The sequence below is a fragment of the Nicotiana attenuata genome, unplaced genomic scaffold (assembly GCF_001879085.1).
Source record: "Nicotiana attenuata strain UT unplaced genomic scaffold, NIATTr2, whole genome shotgun sequence".
Taxonomy (NCBI): Eukaryota; Viridiplantae; Streptophyta; class Magnoliopsida; order Solanales; family Solanaceae; genus Nicotiana; species Nicotiana attenuata.
In genome coordinates, this window is record NW_017674369.1 from 17,910 (window position 1) to 39,438 (window position 21,529).

The 21,529-nt window shown below is 35.3% G+C and overlaps 1 protein-coding gene across 1 annotated transcript; it reads left to right on the top strand.

Moving 5' to 3' along the window:
• Nucleotides 1-3,692: 3,692 nt before the first annotated feature.
• On the top strand, nt 3,693-5,244 carry LOC109218516 (transcription factor MYB3-like). Its single transcript, XM_019382883.1, has 3 exons — nt 3,693-3,898; nt 4,184-4,313; nt 4,872-5,244. The coding sequence occupies exons 1-3, from the start codon at nt 3,766-3,768 to the stop codon at nt 5,152-5,154; spliced, it is 546 nt and encodes a 181-aa protein (XP_019238428.1). The 5' UTR covers nt 3,693-3,765; the 3' UTR covers nt 5,155-5,244.
• The last annotated feature ends 16,285 nt before the right edge of the window (nt 5,245-21,529 follow it).

The following is a 21,529-nucleotide window of genomic DNA, read 5'->3' on the forward strand; positions in this document are numbered from 1 at the left end:
ACACAAAAAAGCAAAACAAAGAAGAAATATTAAGTGGGTGTTTGGACATAAGAATTGTAAAATTCCAAAACAGGGTGAAAATGGTATTTGAAATTTAGAGTTGTGGTTGGACATGAATATAATTTTGGGCTGTTTTTGAAGTTTTGCGAGTGATTTGAGTGAAAATTTTGAAAAATAACATTTCGGAGTTTTTCAAATTTTCGAAAATTTCCAAAATGCATCTTCAAGTGAAAATTGAAAATTTTATGAATAGACGTTGATTTCGAAAAAAAGTGATAATTTTTGGAAAAAAAGAAAAAAAATTTTGTCCAAACCGGGCTAGTCCTATCTATGGGGAGTATGCTCCTAATTTTATTATAAATTTTGTTGGTCGCTGATTCAGTCTAATAAAAGTCTTTATTTGAGTTTAAAAAATATAAGGATAAGAATTTTATTATCGCTAAATATTAATTATAGCAGTTTCAGTTAGTCATGAATATTATTTCATATCAGAGGGCATCAAATTAGAAGAAGTCTTTAAATGCTTGCCAAACACTAATTGCTGCTCAGAAATATTTTTAAGTAAATTAGCCAAACAGGGACTGCTTCTCACCGAAAGTACTTTTAAAAAAAAAAAAAAAAAAGAACTTCTCAAAATAGCTGAGTTTTGCAGCTTGGCCAAACAAGCTATTAGAGATGTACTGTAATTTTGGCACAAATGCCCAAATGTTGTTGCAGGGTGCAGTATACCGAACCTCAAGTTTCTAATAAAAACTTAACTACACTCAACGTTTACACGAAATCAACAGATATATGACAAATATTTGAGTAAACACTCACTTAACCATGATTGTTATTTAATTTGATGTAAACATTGAGTGCAAATAAGTAATTACTCTTGTCAAATCTACCGTTTGACTTCTTTGTTAAGTTTGTTCCTTCTTCCTAAATACTCCTCTATTAGGACTAAAAGAAAATTGCATAGTTTTTTTACAAATATTTTTTTTTGAGTAATCTCTTGTGAGCCTATATGAAAACTCTATTTCAGATTACCAGTATATATAAGTGTACTTGAAATTTTCAGATAAATATATACCCGAATTTCGTTTTTTCACTAACAGTTAAAAAGGTCAAAATTATTCTATCTAATTTTCTTATAGATAATTTGGATGTCGCTCTTTATGATGTATCATGGACCTTATATGGTCACTCTCATAAAAATGTAATGGTTTTTGTTGTCGTTGTCTTAACATTCAAGATGTCTACACTTGTCGCGTCTTTTTATTATGTTCGTCTAACATTATTATTCGTAATAATACATCTATCTTCTTGAAATTGTGAATTCGCCCCTAATTTGAATGTCTTTCATGACGTTAGGTCTGATTAAATTATGACTATAGAGAATCAATAATTTACGATAAAGAGAAGTATCCACATTAGATAACGCGTCATTTGTAACCTTACAAGAACAAATTAGAGTGGCAACAACTAGGGTTATATCATGGATTATAACTTTACTTTAAATTTATTATATCAAAGTCACTACACTGACTATTATCACGATTAACGAAAACTCACTCAATCTTACATAAATATATGAACTCACTAAACTATTTTGTAATGAAAGAATCACTAAATTTTTACTAAATAAGAAAATATATATTTTTTCAAGATAAATGAGTTATTTTCTTTTTGGTTTTCCACATAGTGTATGGTATTCGTATTTGAGACTGATTAAATTTGATTCGCGCTAGATAGTCCCATATTTGAAGGTAAAACGCTTTCTAACAAAAGCGATTCCATATGAAGGGGTCGAGTACGAGTTAGTTGACACCTTATAAAGTATTTGTTCCACGTGGCAAACTCTTATTGGGACGTCAAGAATCTGTCACGTGACAACATCGTCCAAGACATACATACATAACTCTCAGACCAATAGAATAGACACAACATTTGTTTGGTTTAGTTTATTCATATGTTGTCATTTTCCTATGGAAAAAATCAGAAGTTTCTCCTGTCTAATCTGCGTGCGATGGACCATTTGGTGGCCATCTGCTTTTCTCATCAAATTTCTTTACTAATCTTGGCAATAGGTATCACTTTTTTATATTTAATTTAATAATTAGTTTCAACCCTAATATTTTCATTTTTCTCTTAACCACTCTAATAGACTATTTGACCAAGCTTTTTCAATGTCAAAAGTTTTTTTAAAGTACTTTATTTTTTAAAGTTGAGGTGTTTGGCCATACTTTTAGATGAAAAAAAAATGCTTTTGAGTAAAAGTACTTTTGGAGAAACAGAAAAAAGTAGTTTCTCCCCAAAAACACTTTTTTAAAAAAATACTTTAAAAAATACGCTTAGAAGCAGTTTTTAAAAGCTTGGCCAATCACTAATTCCTACTCATAAGTGTTTTTCAATAATTAATAAGTCAAACATAAACGGCTTCTCACCAAAAATACTTTTGCAAAAAGTACTTCTCAACATAAGCCGATCGATTTTAGACGTTTGGCCAAACAGGCTATAATTATTATAAAAAGGACATAATATTTTTAAGACCATAAATCTAAAAGGTATTTTGGATATGTGTATGAACTTTCAATTTAAAATTATAAGATTCAAAAATGCTTTCTAGTCTGATGCACAAAGTATTTTGTACTCACGTAAGGTCTGGGAAATGACCGTATTCCAAGAGATACGACGTAAACAACTTATTTTAATGCAAGCATTAGTGGTCGCTTCCACGACCCGCCAATCGAGAAAGATATATTAAAGGGAGGGAATACATGTAGATATATTAATAAATAGGAAAGATGTGGACCTTTCATTCTGAAGAGTAAGGGGCCACTTCACGTGAAGAGGCTTTTAACTTATCTTGTTCAACATTAAAATAAACAAACGACTATGCCAAACAATGTTTATCTTCTTTTGTCCTCTCCTATTCCGAAATGATTGATCAAAATAAACTTGAGGTACTTTTATCCTAAAATATCACACTGACAATCAGTACCAGAAATTAACTTAATTAAAGTCATATTGCCAATGAAATAGTAATTTTATCGTAATTAGTGTTAGATTAAGTAGTTGATTAGAAAGCTCACATTCGAGTTTTACTAAGCAGGATCTTATGTTGTTATGATATAAGTATGAAATTGATAAGGTATTTAATTTGTAGAGGAAAATCATAATTCAAATTATACAAAATGGTATTTTGTGCTACACCTTTTTACCAAAAAGAAAATAAATGGAAAAAATTAAAAATTTCAACCAAGACTGTATGTATGAGAAGTAGGTGTGTCAAACGGGGGATATAGATTAAATTTGAACAGTTTAAAACATAATAAAAAATTTCAACCAAGTCATATGCAGTTTGGTGCACAAAGCATCCCATATTCACGCATGATCCGGGGAATGACTGCACCCCTAAGATGTGATGCAAGTAGCGTATACTATCTTGATGCAATCATCAATGACTGATTTCACAGCTCGATTTCATGACCTATAGATCACACGACGATAACTTTTTCCCATTCACTGCCACAAATTAATTAAAATAGGAAGAGGGAAAGTTGGGAGTCATCACGCCTTGCATGCATGCAAAAACCAAACCACCAGTCCAACTTCCAAAGTCAAACTTTCCATATATCTTCATTCAATACTTATTATAAAAGTTTGTTCTTCATTGCTACACTATCCACTTCCCAAAGTACAACGGCCTTTCTCTAGTATCTTCTCCATAAAAAAGATAGACATTAAATTAAACTACTAGAATATCAAATACCTAAAATCATGAGAAAAACTTGCTGTGATAACAAAGAGGAAATGCATAGAGGAACTTGGTCTAAACAAGAAGACCAGAAACTCATTGATTATATTACTCAACATGGCGAAGGTTGCTGGCGTAACTTACCTAAAGCTGCCGGTAAGTACAAAGGCGTTTTTCCGGTTCAACTGAACTCGTAACTTTCTGTTCGAACTATACATACATATGGGAAAAAAATATTGAAATATATATGTACTCAGTACAGAAATACAGGGTAAGGTTGCGTATAATAAACTCTTGTGGTCCGGTCCTTCCACGGATCCCGCGCATATTCGGAGCTTAGTGCACCAGACTGTCTTATTATATGTACTCAGTACTCTAAAGGGTAATTCTTACTAAGTTTTTTTTTGGCTTTTTAATTTGTGTATGTTTGTGTTTGATTAGGTCTGCTTAGATGTGGTAAAAGTTGCAGACTAAGATGGATGAATTATCTTAGGCCAAACCTTAAAAGAGGAAACTTTTCAGAGGATGAAGATGATCTCATTATCAGGCTTCATGCCCTCCTTGGCAACAGGTTTTCCACTATTTTTTCTTATGGGACATTTTGAGTTAATTAAAAGAGAAAAATCATTACATATGCTGATCAAATGGACTTGTTTGCTTTGAACAAATGTGAAATATTTTTCTTATTTAGACAACTTTTTAAAGGATTCCTAATAATTATATTCCTTCCGTTCATTTTATGTGAATATGTTCAATCAGTAGTTTAACAAAAAAAAAGAACGACTTTAATAATTATGGTTTAAAACAGGTCGTGTCATGACATTTTTCGGTTATAAAGTCATGACATAAGGATAAGACGGAATTTTAGAGTTAAATTGCTTCTAAATATCTTTTTAAGAACACATTAAAAATAAATGACTGTTATATAAAATGAAATACAGGATTGAATGGTGGTTGTTCAATATTTTTTTTCCAACAGGTGGCCAAACATATACTTTGATTAATTAACAAAGTTTATTAAAATTAGTAATTAGTTTGAGTGAAATATCCAAATCAAGAAAGTTATAAGTAGCTAGTGATAATCGATAGTGGTTGTTATAATTTCTTCTATTTGTCATTTAATTTTCAGGTGGTCACTAATAGCTGGAAGATTACCAGGGAGAACTGATAGTGAAGTGAAGAATTATTGGAATTCCCATTTGAGAAGAAAACTTATAAAAATGGGAATTGATCCAAATAATCATCTTATATCTCATTATCTTCATAGGAAAAGTCTTGAATTTTGGACAGAAAATAGCAGGAGAGAAACTGATGGATCACTACTCTCTGATACTGGAAGTTCTTGTGCAAATGATCAACAACCAATTCGTTCATTGCCTGATCTTAATTCACTTCCTTCAATACATCCGTAATAATAATATTTTGTATCATAGTTGGCTCGGACATCAGCGTTATAAAAAAAAAAAAAAAATGTTATAAGCCTATGTTTTAGTTATGATGAAATTCACTTTTAATGGAATGCCTTATCTCCATTTTAAATGCTAGATAGACCACTTCTCTTTCAGTTTTGTTACTTGAAATGAAAATAAAATGTCCCACTTATTGCTCCTTTCCGGATATAAAATTTAAGAGGGAATTGGATAAGTTTTCCTAACATGTGAGGCCAAATGTTAGTTTTACGGGGTTTTGACATAGTTACCCACAAAAATAAAATTATTTACCTTTGTCTACCTATTTGTTTTTCTACCCATAAATTAATTATATTTTCCACCCATGATAGGTTTTGTGGGGAATTTTTTCCTTATTCTCCAATTATTTTTTTTATTTCTATGCTTCTTTTTTTTTTTCTTTTTCTTTTCTTTTCTCCTTTTTTTTTTCTCGTTTTCTACTTATTTTTTTTCTTTTTTCCTATTCTAATTTCATTTAACCTTTTTTTTATATGCTTTTTCTCTTCATAATCTAATTTCATTTACTATTTTCACTATTTTTTGTTATTATTTTTTTTATATTATTACTAAAGAAAAATAAAATTGTGTACCAATTAAATGTAGCTAATACAACCAAAAAAATATTAACTAATATATGATATCAATATAGTATATAGTTATACCAACATGGTATACAATTGTACGCAAAGAGTTAAAAAAAGTTTAATTCAATTATTAAATTAAAATAATATCAGTTGTCAATAAAAATTTTAAAAANTTTTTTTTTTTTTTTTTTTTTTTTTTTTTTTTTTTTTTTTTTTTGCATTTTCAATTTACCTCTCACGCTGGGTAAAAGCTTAAAGCAAATTAAAAGTGAAAAGGCAAGTGAATTTACGGGTAATAAGTATACTTTTATAGTATATTGTATACTATTACAGCATACTGTTACAGTATATTGCATATTATTACAGTATACTATAACAATATATTATATACTATAATAGTATACTGTTGCAGTATAACTATATACTCGTATAGTATACTGTTGCAGTATAGCTATATACTCCTACAACATATTGTATACCGTAGCAGTATACTATTGGGTAGCTGTGTTCTTCGATTTTTAGTTGAAAATTTCGATCTCAATCACCTCAAATCAGCTCCAAATGCTATCAAATTTCAGAATGAGCTTCCAGAAGGTATTATAAGCAATATTTAATAGCACCCACTTTGAATCAAACAAGAAATCTTCAAAAATAAAAAATTTAAATTCAAGAGCTTCAAGCTCGACATTAGTGGACATTCAAATACACATATGCATTCAGCTTTCTCGAAGGTACTATAAGCAATATACTCCCACTTCAAATCTAATATTAAAAATCTTCAAGTCGAAAAATCATATATTTGGAATTTTGGAAAAAAACTTTAAGAAAATCTGTAAAATTTTAATTTCAGCAAAAAATACGAGGTGCAAATCCGAGCAAGCATGAGATTTTGACAGAAAAGTGATGAGATTACATGAAAAATAACGGGGTCAACTGGATTTCATAGTTTATTTAAAGAGAAAGCTCTAGGATTTTGCACTTTAAAGAGTAAAGGGAATAATTTCTACTAGATTAAGTTAGCACTGAGAAAACAAATCAAAAGGCAAAAGGGAATGGGTAGGTTGGATAAAATATTTTGGCCGAATAGATAGGTTTTATAAAAAAACTTTCATATGGGTAATTACGGATAATTATTTTGCGTTTTGTGGGCATTTAGTATAGATTTCCCTAGTTTTATTTCCTGTTGAGGGAAATTTTTTAATAAGTTCGTAGTACATAGATGCATATCCAAAATAATACTATGTCTGTCTGCATTAATTACTGTTTCGTAATATTCGCTTCAAACTTAGTGTAAATATATATTGTACTATACCTAACCCTGAGTACAAGAGACTGAAGGTTGAATATATCAACAATAGCATAATTCTTGGGCTATTCATGCGTAAGGGGTCGTTGGTACGATGGATAAATAAAAAATAATTGTGGGATAAAAATTTAGTATTGCCATATCTCTTGTTTGATTATTAATCTTGGGATAAATTATTCTAGGATTAAAATAGTATAGGAATAATTTATACCTACTAGAGGGTGAAATAGTAATCTCAGGTTAAGTTATCACATGATAAGACAGTAAAATTGACAATCTCACGATTAATACTGTTTGACCAAAAATATAGATCTTGATTCAACCAAATTGTTTGACCAAAAATATAGATCTTGGTTCTACCAATTAGATTAATACAAAGAAGAGTCAATCTTAGCTAATAATAATATCCTAAAGACGAGGTTATTGGTTTTATGACAAATAAGTTGTATATTTGTCCAGTTGGCAATGAATGTAAGCAATAATAACAGTGTTCAATGGTCCAAAAAGATGAAATATGGCATTAAATAGCAATAAATAGCAGCAAATAGCATTTAAGTAAATAAAAACGTGTGAGTCACCTGAAAAAGTGTGAGATATGTGAATATTCTTTCTAACAATGATGAATGATTGATGAGCCTTTGAACACTCAAGTTATTCTTGGATCCAGTGGAAATGCTAGACAAGAATCTTAGTGAAAAGGTTAATTTTGTTATGCTTGCAATAGGACCGGATTCTCTCTATAAAGTCAATGCATTTCTTAAAAATGAATATCTCATGTCCCCTATCATTGTGTCTCTTTCTATTTATAGGGAACATGTTCCTAGAAATCCTAATAGTACAGGCGTAGAGAATATCCACTAGAATATTCTCTTTAGTGTCCTATCTTGAAACTACCCGTTATAATTATATCAAGGATGCTCGACCTCGACCTTGATCTTTGACGACTTTTCAACCTTGATCCTTGTTGACTATTCGACTACAACCTTTATTGTTTCTAAAACCACTTCGACCTTGGGCAAGCGATTATTGGAGTCATATTGGTGACACGTGGCAGCCTGTGAGTGCATCCTTAATGCTAACATGACTTAATCATATTAGAGATGATTTTTAATCCATACAGTTACTCCCTCCGTTTATTGAGGTCGTCCTCGCAGGTGAGATTAATGAGCGGATAATGTCATTTTCGGTCGAATTTGTCAAGTAAGCTGCAAGAGTTGTAACCGTCGTGTTGAGCAGGCCACGTGGCCCTTTGTGGGTCGTATATTTCAAATATCTCAAGTTTCCTAGGCGATTTGTTGGAGTTATCATGTCCAAGGAATAGAGTGACGTCATGACACCAACCGTCATTATGACGCATATTTTCGATATACTGTCTCGATTCACGCGTGACCCTTGATTGGATCTGCCGTTTCGATTTCGGTGCCAATTATGACGAGTAGTTTTCGGGTTTAGTGCCATGATCTCTATAAATTGTGGGTTTTGGACTTGAGTTTGAAGTTTCTTTCTCCTAACTTTCCAGAGTACCATCCTTCTTGCCATTTCTTCTTTAAACTTCCTTTCCTCGCTCTGCTACCTTACTCCATCTCCATTCTTTCCTGCTCATTTCTTTTTTACTACTTTACACCATGTCTAACTGACCATCAAATGCAGGTGAAGGGAGCCGTATTCCTCCTTTAGCAGTTGTGTTTCTTTTTCATGGGGAGGGTGCTTATGCCATTGTTGATGATGAAGCATTCCCGTCAGTGGAGGAAATAATCCCCGCAATCCTGATGTTAGGTCCGACCTATATCACCTAACGCCCCACCTGGAATCTTTCATTCGACGATTACTCCTAAGGAATTGGCGGAACTCAAGGCCAAATTCGGCCTTCTAAACCATGTCGAATTGATCTCTGTTGGCGAGGACGTGGTATAGGTTCATCGCCCCGGATACTGTGCTCTATAAGCTTATCCTTTCCTCATCGGTTATCCATTCCCCCTTCTTCCGTTGGTGGAGAAATTCTGTCGTCACTACGGCGTCTGCCCCATCAGCTTGCGCCGTACGTCTATAAATATATTAAAATATTGACCAAATTTGTTGAGTTGGCTGGGGTCGAGCTAACGCTGTAGCATTTGGTTCATCTCTTCACCCCTAGATTCTATAGGGGGGCGGTGCTGAATCTTCGCCACCATGGAGGCAAATGTTTGGTGGTGAAGACGGACGATAAGGCCAGTCGCCGGTTCTGGCTCAATTTTTTCTACGTCAAGACTGAGGACGTGGTGGCTAACGCTGATGGTTTACACGTAAGTACTCATTTTTTGTTTGCGTTCTTTTAGTTTCTTGGAGTTGGTTGAAGGACTTTTTCTTTCCTTGTAGCCAACACTCAAACTCCCTTCTAGTCACGCACATTTCTGACTAGGTGGAGCAATCCTACCCCACGTCGTAAGGATTCGCAATTGGCCGAGCTTTATCAAGAAGTTCAGATCGGCTCTTCCTTTGACATGTAACTTTCCCGTGATCGTTCCATTTTTCATTGTATGCCGACTCATTTTACTGACTTCGACGTTCGTTTCTTTCCCAGGCAAGGAGTCTTCTAGAAGGAGCTGGGCACTGGTGCCATCCTTTCGGAGGAAGGCTGATGCCCCTGAGGCTTCTGCCTGTATTGCGACTACTGCCGCTTATTGGTCGAACTTAACCTTTTGTTAATCGCGACCGAGGGACAATAAGTGTTGTTCGAGCTGGGTTAAACTTAACCTTTTATTAATCGCAGTCGAGGGCCGATAGGTAGTGTTCGAGATGGGTCGAACTTAACCTTTTATTAATGTGCGGTCGAGGGCCAATAGGCTTTTCTGATAAATGTAAGTTTCTTATGACGTAGTTGCTCTGATTACATGATTGGAGAAAGTTACAAATTTTGGGCATTGGCTAAAGTTCCAGTCCCAGTCCCAGTCTATCTAGTCCCTTCATTTCTTGACTTGAAGAGTATTGAGGAGTCGGGCAATGAAAGAGAAAAATAGTCCATCCCTTGCATACTTCAACTCAAAGTGTCCCTTTTGTCACCTCGTTAAAAACCTCCTTGAGAAAACCCTGATGGGACAAAACTCAAGTGAGGGAAAAAGAGTACGACTTGGGGACACTCCTTCCTTTTAGAAGTTAAAGTATTTGAGGTGGCTGATGTTCTAATTGTTCGGTAATTGCTTTCCTTCCATTCTCTCTAATTGGAATGAACCCTTATTTGCTTTGGCTGTAATTTTGTACTGGTCGTCCTAGTTTGTTTCGAGTTTGCCTTCCCGTGGGTCTTTGCTCGCTTGAGTTTTAGCTTTGAGTACGTAGTCCCCGACTTTGAGCGGTCAGACCTTTACTTTCTTATTGCAATAACGTTCTGCTTGCTGCTTTTGGGAGACCATTCTTATGTACGCCATATCTCTTCGTCCGTCGATTTCATCGAGTTTCTGCCTTCTGCTCTCATCATTACTAATACCTCTTCCGTGGGAGTAACTTAGGCTGGGTTCTCCGACTTCGACTGGTATGACTGCTTTGGTCCCATAGACCAGAGAGTAAGGTGTTTCTTTTGTGCTCGTCTTCGGGGTAGTTCTATACGCTCATAATACTTCTTAGAGTATCTCCGGCCACAGTCCCTTGGCATCTTCGAACTTTTTCTTGATAATGTTTAATATGGAGTTGTTGGAGGACTCTGCCTGCCCGTTACCTGCCTGGTGGTAAGGGGTTGAAAGTATCCTCTTAATATGCCATTTCTCGAAAAATTCAGCAATTTTCTTTCCCGTGAACTAGGGTCCGCTGTCGCAACTGATCTCTTTGGGTAGGCCGACTTGGCAGATGATGTTTCTCCATATAAAGGTTATTACCTCTTGTTCACGTATTTGGGCGAACGCTCCTGCTTCCACCCATTTATAGAAATAGTCAATTAAAACCAAAAGGAATCGCACATTACGTCGCCCCTGGTGGGAGGGGACCCACAGTCACACCCCTTTTTTCACTCCACTAACCCTCTTATAAATAATAAAAAGTGATTTGTAAAGCTCAAAATGGGTTTTAATTAGAAAAGTGACAAAAGAGATGTGTTCAAAAGGAGTTTTCAGAGTCGCCACCTGACATTGATTTCGGCGTGTCAGGTCACCGTTTTATAAAAGTAATTTTTCCTTTTTAAACACTTTGGACTCCAAAACTAAGTCTGCACCAGAGATTTGGGTAAAGGGGTTCATTTGACTCGGGGAGAAGGTGTTCGGCACTCCCCAAGTCCCGTGAAGGTCACGGTTGCGCACCCGATCTAGTTGGCTTTTAAAACATTCAAATTGAGATAAAAACACGCAAAAAGAAAAGTAACAATCAAAGAGGCTCGAGGTCGTCCCCACCAGCAAAAGAAACCGTAGCGAAAAGAGAAAAGAAAAATCCTAAACTAGCCTATTCTATGATTTCTCCACAATGCTCTTCAAGGCCTCCAAAATATCTACAAATCCTTCGGGGCATTCCCCGGAATAAAATATTTACAAATCCTTCGGGGCATTCCCCGGAATAAAATATTTACAAATCATTCGGGGCATTCCCGGGATAAATTTAACTAAGGGAACAACCTCTCGCCTCAATACTAACAAAATCCTAAAGCTTGCCTACCCAAGTATGGTCGGCCTAAAACATACTGCTAGTGGCTCGAGCGAGTAAAGTAAAACAATGAACGTGATAAATTCAATTTTTCCATTCCAGGTGTCTAGATGCCCCATATTCAAAGCAGTGAGAAATCCGGCCAATCTACTTAGATATGCTAAATTAATCCCTCTTAATAAATCAATGAAACATGGGGTCAAAATTCATTTTAACAATCAAGACCCATCCAAATAGATCAAGCTAAATAACATACATACAATAGTCAGCAAATGAAAATATGAGGTCTTGATATTTAAGCAAAACAGAGTATAGGAAATGAGAAACGAACCTCAAAATGAATCAGAAAATTAATTATGAGGTTAATTTGAACTCGGAAATTTGAAGAACCGCGAACAGAATTTGAATCGGCACCGGGGACTCATGAACGGCGACTGGAAAGCTTTAAATTCCAAACTCGAATCCGATACTCAAATGAACCTCATAATCACAGTGAAACTCGACATTGGAGAGGAGATCACTGATTTTTTCCTTTTTTTTATTTTATAATATTTGGAGTTGAAGACAACTGAAAATTGAATGAAAAACCCAAAAAATTTCTAATCTCTGAAACTATTACTAAGATGTGAAGTAATTTTTTGTATATCAAAAGCTAAATGGAAATCAGCTGAGAAAAGATGGAAATCAGAAACCCAAAACACCCTCGCATTTGCTCTGTTTCTGCGTACTGTTCATGTGTGTGTATGTGGTCGTGGTGGTGAGGGAGCTCGGCGACAGTGAGCTATGGTGGTGTGTTCGGCGGCTGGAATGGGATGCTGAGTTGAAGATGAAGGCGGCGATGGGTGGTGGGGAGACGACAGAGGTGGTTGTTTGGCGTGAAGAAGAAGGTCGGCGGCTCTAGGCCATGGGGGATTCGCTGGTGTTGGCTATTGGGTCGGGGCTGAGTGGACGGCGACAGTCCTTGGTTGACAGAGGTTGAGCGGCGGGGATGGTTGGTTGAAGATGGAAGACGAAGCTAGCGTTTGGCCATAGATCTCAAATTTATTTTGAAAAATCTGATTTGGGTGAAGTTTGGTTTGAAGATGAAAATGTGTTTGGACATACGTTTTCAAAACATATTTTCTAACTTTATTTTGAAAAAACATGTATATAATTCCTAATTTTTGGGATTTTGGCCCAAATTCAGCTCAATAGCTGATTTTGGAATTTGAAATTTTTGATTTGGGATTTGGCCAAAATATGAGCAAAATTTATGGCCAAACATGAGTTTTGAAAATAAATCTCAAATTTATTTTGACAAAACTTATGGCCAAATGGGGCCGAAGAAGCAGGGCTCGTTTGGTGTGATTAGGGTGGTGCTTGGGCAAGAAGAAAGAGAAAGTGTGTGGTCCCCTCCTTGATAAATATCTGCAGGTCTGAAGTGTATGGATGACAAGAAATATTCTTTGTGCCAGCTGCCAAAAATGGGGGTATGAGTGGAGTGAAGTCAAAACAAAAGAGTAAACTTACCCGGGCGTTTAAACCAAATCAATAGATATATAATATGTGTGTTGTATATGGACTTCAATCATTTAACCATGGTAAATTACATGCATTCTCATCTAATTAAATTAATTAATCATAGTGAGTTAATATAGTTTGGTGTAAACATCCTGTGAGAGTAAGTATTTACCAAAGAGTGCAGGTGGATAAAAAAAATCAAAATCACAATAAAAGAAAATAAGTGCAAAGTGTGTGGAACGTGATTGTAGGCAATGTTTTAAAAGGCGGGGCGTGAGGCGAGGCGCTTTACCTCTGACGAGGCGAGGCGTAAGCCCTGAGACATGGGGCGTAAGTCCCACGGATTTTTAAATTTTACTACTTTCAAGAATTTTAAGATAGTATAAAATAAAGAATAATTCTAAAAATTAGCCTTTAAATCACAAAATTATAACAAATAATCTATTTAATATATTTATAAATTATATTTCAACTATGAATAATGAAAAGTATGACATATATCATAATATGTAAATTAGCTACAATGTCGTTGCAACTCAAACATCAAAAGTAATATATTCGATACGAAATCTTATATGTATCTCTTAAGAAGTAATGAATCTTGAAGGAATTTCGATACTATAATTTGACATTTTTCTTAAAATACTCCTTTTATTTAATATGCTTTCTTTGAAAGAGAATTTATATAAAAACATAATTCACAATTTAAATATGATTCTCTGCATGATTTATTTTTAAGTTTCAACATACAATACCATGATAACTAATTATTTATAAATACTTACTAGCTAATACTAAGTTATTAAATTAATAAGTACTATATCTCGTAAATGTGAAAAAAATAATATTTAGAAAAAAGATTATAAAAAAATTATGGACTATTATATAATAATGATATAACAAAAGTTAATAAATAAATACTTTTTAAATAAAAGATTTATTTAAAATTAACTATCATAGCACTCTTAGTGCATAACGTGCAATAATTTTTATCTTAATTATGACATAAAATACTCTGAACTTAATGATTTATGATTAAGAAAAAAGTAATTTTGAATAGTCAACGATTTATTAAGAAATTTGAGGATTTACAAGGTTAGTTACATACAATTGCATAAAGTTTTATTAGACGTGTCCAGTACGCTGGGCGTCGGGCGTGTCGAGGGCGTAAGCTCCAATGGGCGAGGCGTAAGTCTCACGGAACTAAGCCCCACACATAAGCCCAGAGGCGTTTTACAAGTGCTCCGCCCCGAGACGAGTCCCAATTCCACCAATTAAAACAGAGATTGTAGGAATATAAGGGAAAACGAATGCACAGTGAATAATTTATGGGCAAAGCTTATGTGAATGTGCAATGTAAAATGAATTGATGAGGTTGAAAAAGAAGTGGTCCCAAGTTGAGTGGCCACGTGAAAGAGATAAGGATTTTTGTCTCTTTTTTTTTCTTTCAACTGTTCAATTAAAAAAAATACAAAGATATTTTAGCTAAAACAAATGCAAATACTACAACTAACTACAACTGTTGAAAATTATTTTGCGAAACAAAACTTTCTATGATTGGATAAAACCAAAGAGATGATATTCTTTTTCTATTTTTCTTTTGGGAAAGAAACGGTCACGAAAGAAGAAATAAGAAGAAAAAAATGCTAAATTTCCATGAAATAATCAAGAAAACACATGTGACTATTTTTGTAATTTTTAATTTTATTAAAAGTAAGATAAACTGAAATAACTAGACAGAATATCAGTTAGTTAAAAATAAACAAAAAATATTTTTGTAGTTTTTGTTTTCAAGAGAAAATAAAGCAAAAGTATCAAAAATAGGCAAAGTAACAATATTATAACTAAAAGAAATATTTAAGCTTTAAAAGGTGTAGAAGTCCCGGGGAGGGTCAAAAATTACATGTCTACACCCACGATGTCCATTCTTCACTTGATGACGACCACAGAGAGGCGTTCGCCTGCTTGTGAATTATTGAGGCTTATTTTTGACATTGTTTGCACTTCTTCACGAACTCTGAGGCGTTATTTTTCATGGTGGGACAATAGTATCCTGTCCGTATGAGACACCTCAAGAGTGCTCGATTATCAGAGTTGGCGCCGCAATGGCTTTCATGGACTTCTTCAAGGATGCGCTGTGTTTGGTTTGGGCCCAAACCCAATATAATTAATCCCAGCATAACTAATCTTAATTTAATAAATTTCAGCATAATTCATCCCTAGCATAACTTGTTAGAGATTAGGAAATTTTCTATATTCTTTTTCTGCTCTTTATAGTATCCTGTACAGTGTATCTTTATACAAGCCCTTTTGGGCAAAAATGTAAATTCCTATTTTATAACTACCTACAGCTGTATCCTACTTGATTGGCTCTTGTCTAACAAACTTGTGAATAATGAAAAATAAGGATAGCAAATATACTACTTTATTTACACGTATTTGGTCTAGAATTTACTAGAAGGTTTTTAGATGGACTGCTATTATAATATTGATTGTTTGGGCCCAGAATTATTTGTATTGGGCTTTGTTCTTGTCTTAAAATCAGATGGTCCATTTGGTATGAAACCGGGTCGACCAAAGACCTGCTTAAGACCTATGTGGTCTGAATTAGATTCATTGAGCTCTTTCCCTTTCTTCTCGTCTATTCTCAAATCAAGATTAGGGTTCATGGTTCCAACACCCCCCTCAAGTTGGAAGGGTGGGAACACACGCCCAACTTGCGAACAAGGGAGTGATGAACAGATCCTGGGAGTGGCTTTGTGAAAACTTCAGCCAGTTGAGAGGTCGAGGGAACGAACGTGAGAAAGATTAATCCGGTCAAGAACTGTTGGCGCACAAAATGACAATCCAGTTCGACATGTTTGGTGCGTTCGTGAAAGACCGGATTTTTGGCGATATGAATAGCTGCTTGGCTATTAGATTGAACGGTGACTGGCAAAAATGGCGAGATAGACAGATCCTGAAGAAGGCAAACAAGCCAGGTGATTTCAGAGACTACTCGACTCGTGGAGCGATATTCTGCTTCAACCGACGAGAGAGAGATCAGGGGTTGCCTTTTGGATTTCCAGGAAACCGGCGAGCCACCAAGACTAATAAAATACCCACTTACTGAACGACGAGTGTCCGAACAAGATCCCCAATCGGAGTCGCAAAAAGCGAGGAGCTTGAAAGAAGAATTAGAGTTAAAATACAAGCCAAGGCCCGGATTGCCTAAGAGATAGCGGAGACAGTGCATAGCAGCATCAAAATGAGATTGACGAGGGGTTTGCATGAACTAGCTGAGTCGCTGAACGGTAAAAGAAATATGCGGCCGCGTATGTGTCAAAAAATTTAGCTTTCCAATCAGACGTCTATAGACCGTGGGGTTAGACAATAGAGGACCAGAATCTGCCTTCAACTTGCAATAAGGGTCCAAAGGAGAGGAAGCAGTCTTAGAGTTAAGACAGTCAAATTCAGCAAGAAGTTCAAGGGTAAACTTTCTTTGACTCAATATTAACCCTTGTTGTTCTCTGATAATTTCCATACCAAGAAAAAAATGTGCTTCACCAAGGTCTTTAATCTTAAATTCCGAGTTAAGGAAAGTCTTTAACAGCTGTAATTCAGTAGGGTCATCACCTGTAAGTAGAATGTCATCGACATGAACTGCAACTATTGAAACACCAGAATCTGTGATTTTGAAAAATAGTGAATAATCATTGAGTGAGTGAGTGTATCCTTTAAAGTTGAGGGTTGCAGTAAGCCTAGCATACCATTGCCTAGATACTTGCTTCAGCCCATAAAGTGATTTCTTTAACCTGCAAACAAGGTTAGGTCCAGGGATCATACCGGCAGGAATTTTTATATAAACTTCTTCTTGTAAATCACCATGAAGAAAAGCGTTGTTAACATCCAATTGAAATAAAGTCCACCCTTTCTTAACTGCAATTGCCATAAGGCATCTGATTGTAGTCATCTTAACTACGGGAGAAAAAGTCTCATTGTTGTCTATCCCTTCTCTCTGTGCGTCACCTCTTATAACTAATCGAGCTTTGAGCCTTTCCACACTACCATCTGATCTATGTTTCACTTTGTGGACCCATTTACTAGATAAAGCTTTCATTCCTTTAGGTAGTTCCACAACTTCCCAAGTTTTATTAGCCTCCAAAGCGGCAAATTCATTAGCCATTGCTTCTTGCCAACCAGGGTGTAACATTGCCTGTGTAAAGGATGTAGGTTCTGATATGTGGGAAACAGAATTTAGTAAACTTTGATTGGTTGAAGAAATGGCTGAAAAGGGTAGAACATTATGTTTAATGCTAGCTGCAAAACAAGTAGATGTCAAATCAGTCAAATAAACAGAGTTACACACATAATCTGCCAGATATGAGGGTGTTTTGTGTATTCTAAGAGATTGTCTTAGTGCAGGTTGAAAAGATACTTGAGGAGCAGGAGGTACATATCTTGAAAGGGGAGAAGAAGATCTGATAGGAGAAGGAGATGCAGATCTGGTAGGAGGAGGAGAAGAACTAGATTGATTGGAATCTAAACCATGAGAAAGAACAGGAGATGGTGACTGAGGGGCTGAAGAGACTGATTCAGGAGACGAAGTAATAAGATGAGGAGATGAAGGGGTGAATTCAGAGGAAAGAGTGTCTGGGTCAACTGTTAAAGGTAAAACTGGAAAGACTTCAGGAATAGAAGAATGTGTTAAAAAAGGAAAATGATCTTCATAAAATATAACATCTCTAGAAATAAAAATTTTCTTGGTAGAAAGATCTAAAAGCTTATACCCCTTCTTCCCAAAGGGATATCTCAGAAAAATACACTTGACAGCCCTAGGATCAAATTTAGTTCGATGAGAGGATAGGGTTGCAGCATAACATAAAACATCCAAATGGCCTTAGATGAATAAGAGAAGGACAGGATCCAAACAAGATCTCATAAGGAGATTTGAGTCCCAAAACCTTTGAGGGAAAACGATTAATTAGAAAAGTGGTTGTCAAAACACACTCTCCCCAATACATAATAGGAACATTAGACTGAAATAGTAAAGCCCTACTAGTTTCCAATAGGTGTTTGTGCTTGCGCTCTACCACACCATTCTGTTGAGGTGTGGAAACACATGAAGTTTGGTGTAAAATTCCCTTGGAAGAAAAATATTCTGAGGTAATGGAACTGGTGCCTAACTCCATAGCATTATCAGACCTTACAATCTTTACCTGAGTATTAAATTGCCTTTCCACCATGGCAAAAAAAGATTTTAAGACTAAAAAAGCATTACTCTTAGTTTTCAAGAGGTATGTCCATGTTCCTCTACTAAAATCATCAACAATAGTGAGAAAATACTTGAAACGATCATGAGTTTGGGCTTTGTAAGGCCCCAGGTGTAAATATGAATAAGCTCAAATATAGAAGTAGAAGAAATACTGCTAGGATGAAAAGGAATCTTAGATTGCCTTGCCTTTGAACAAACATCACAAGGAGAATTTAATTTGGATAGAGATTGATGTTGAAACATAGATAGATTTCCCATACTAGAAAGAGGCATATGCCCTAATCGTTTGTGCCATAGGCTTACATCTTTGAATAAATTGACTAAACAGGAAACAAAATCTGAAACATTGGCTTTGCTAGGATTATTACAAACTGAAACAGACTGAATAATAGGCTGAAAACTAGACTGATGCTGAAACTGCAAACTAGTGGAGATGGACTTTGGATTGAGGATGTAGAGACCTTCCATGACTTCACCAACTACCACTGGCCTCTTCATTGAAGGGCCCTGCAAGATAGTTCCAATAGGGGTGAACAACAAGTTACATCTAAGATATTTGGTGAGCTTATGAACTGAAAGTAGATTAAACTTGAAAAAAGGGACATACAATACATTATGAATGGTTAAACCTGGCAGAATATGCACACTCCCTTTTTGACTGACATTAATTTTATGTGAATTAGGCAAGTTGATGTAAAGAGGTATAGACAAAGATATGATGTTGAACAAAATGGAAATATCAGAGGTCATATGCTCTGAAGCACCTGAGTCTATAATCCATGTGTTAGGATAAACATGAGAAAAATAAATGATGTGTTTTAGGTTAGGCAAATCTATACCTGCACAGTTAGCATTAACAATAGCTTCAGAATTTTGCTCACTCTGTGGACTAATTTTCACTTGTTGAAGCAGCTGACTGTATTGCTCCTGTGTCAATCCCTTTCCTGAAGAAGTGCCTTCTGTTGCATTGGTTGTGTTAACAGAAAAATCTTCTGAAATTGTTGCATTGCTGTGAGCATTCCCTTGGAACTTCCTAGGCTTAGTAAATTTGAAATCCGGGGGAAATCCAACAATCCTGGAACACTTATCCAGTGTATGCCCTGGTTTCTTGCAGTAATTACAAAACAAGTTAGATTTCTTTCCAACATAGTTTCCTTTGTACTTTCTATCCCCAAATTTCTGATTATTAAATTGTTGCTTAGATGCCAGAAAAGTTGATTCAGCAGGATGAACACCAATATGAATTTCTCTTTGCTTCTCATCTTGAATGAGCAGAGAGTAAGCTTGGTTCACATTAGGAAGTGGAGACATCATAAGTATGCTGCTCTTTACACCACCATAGGTGTCATTGAGACCCATCAGAAACTGGATCAATCTACCATCCTGAAAAGACTTAAGAGTCTTCTCCTTGCCTCCACAAGAACAATCACAAGAACAAACAACACAGGTATTAAGAGTATCTAGTTCATCCCATATCTTCTTAAGCTTAGTATAATAACCTGCAACATCAGAGTTACCTTGAACAAGTTCTGATAGTTCTTTCTGCAATTGATACAGTTGAACTCCATTGCATTGGCCAAACCTAGCCTCCAATTCTGTCCATATGTCCTTTGCAGTCTTGGAGTAGAGCACACTGTCTGCTATGTCCTTTGAGAGGGAGTTCAGCAACCAAGATATAACCATATCGTTACATCTATTCCAGGCCTTGTGAGTGTCTGAATTAAGATCTGGTTCTTTGATGCTTCCATCAATGAAGCCAATCTTGTTTTTAGCTGATAAAGCAATAACAATGGCCCTACGCCAGCCTCCATAACTTTTTCAATCAAAAATGGAGTTCACCAAGACCATCCCTGAAGAATCTGATGGATGAAGGTAAAAAGGATGTGAAACGTCACTAATTGCAATTTTTGGAGCAGCAACAGTTGGGGTTGTTTCTTTGGCTGAAGGTGCCATGGAAGAAGAATGGTAAAGAATGGAAAAGCTGATGAAAGAGAAGGCTGATGAAAACGAGAGAGAATATTCCTAGGCTGAAAAGGTGGGCTCTGATCCATGTTAGAGATTAGGAAATTTTCTATATTCTTTTTCTGCTCTTTACAGTATCCTGTACAGTGTATCTTTATACAAGCCTTTTTGGGCAAAAATGTAAATTCCTATTCTATAACTACCTACAACTGTATCCTACTTGATTGGCTCTTGCCTAACAAACTTATGGATAATGAAAAATAAGGAAAGCAAATATACTACTTTATTTACACGTATTTGGTATAGAATTTACTAGAAGGTTTCTAGATGGACTGCTATTATAATATTGATTGTTTGGGCCCAGAATTATTTTTATTGGGCTTTGTATGAGACCGGGTCGACCAAAGACCTGCTTAAGACCTATGTGGTCTGAATTAGATTCATTGAGCTCTTTCCCTTTCTTCTCGTCTATTCTCAAATCAAGATTAGGGTGCATGGTTCCAACATAACTTGTATTCAAACCAAATGACCCCTAAAAGATATCGCTAGTCCAAGGTACGTAGTATGCGCAGGAGTATTACATTTCAAACTTGTGATTTCACCAAATTGTCTACGCTAGAAGTGCCATCCCCTCGTGGGCTGTATGAGCATGTTGTTGCTCGTAAATAATTTATTTGTACTCGATGTTTATATTAAAATTAAATAATTTAACTTTTTCGATTAAAAATCAAAGTGAGAATACATATTAGTTGATCGTGATTAAGTAGGAAATGTGTGTATAAAAGACTTGTATCTTGCTTTTCCGTGTAAACATAGTGTGGTAAGTTTTCATCGATTGTTGCATGTTGTAACGTTCCTTAACCTTTAAATACTGACATCATAAAATATTTTTTTTTTGGATTATTAGATTAACGAAAAGATAGTTATAAATTGTTATCCATAATAAATGAGATTATATATGTTGTAACATGTTAAATTGATTCGAGGGAAAATTATACGCGGTAAGTGTATATAAATTATTAAATGTCTAACACTTTTTAACGTAAAAGGCACTTTTCGCCAAAAAAAGTTATTTATTTCATCTTAGTAAAAGCTCAATCTTCAAAATTATAAATTCTTGTCATGACCCCCCCC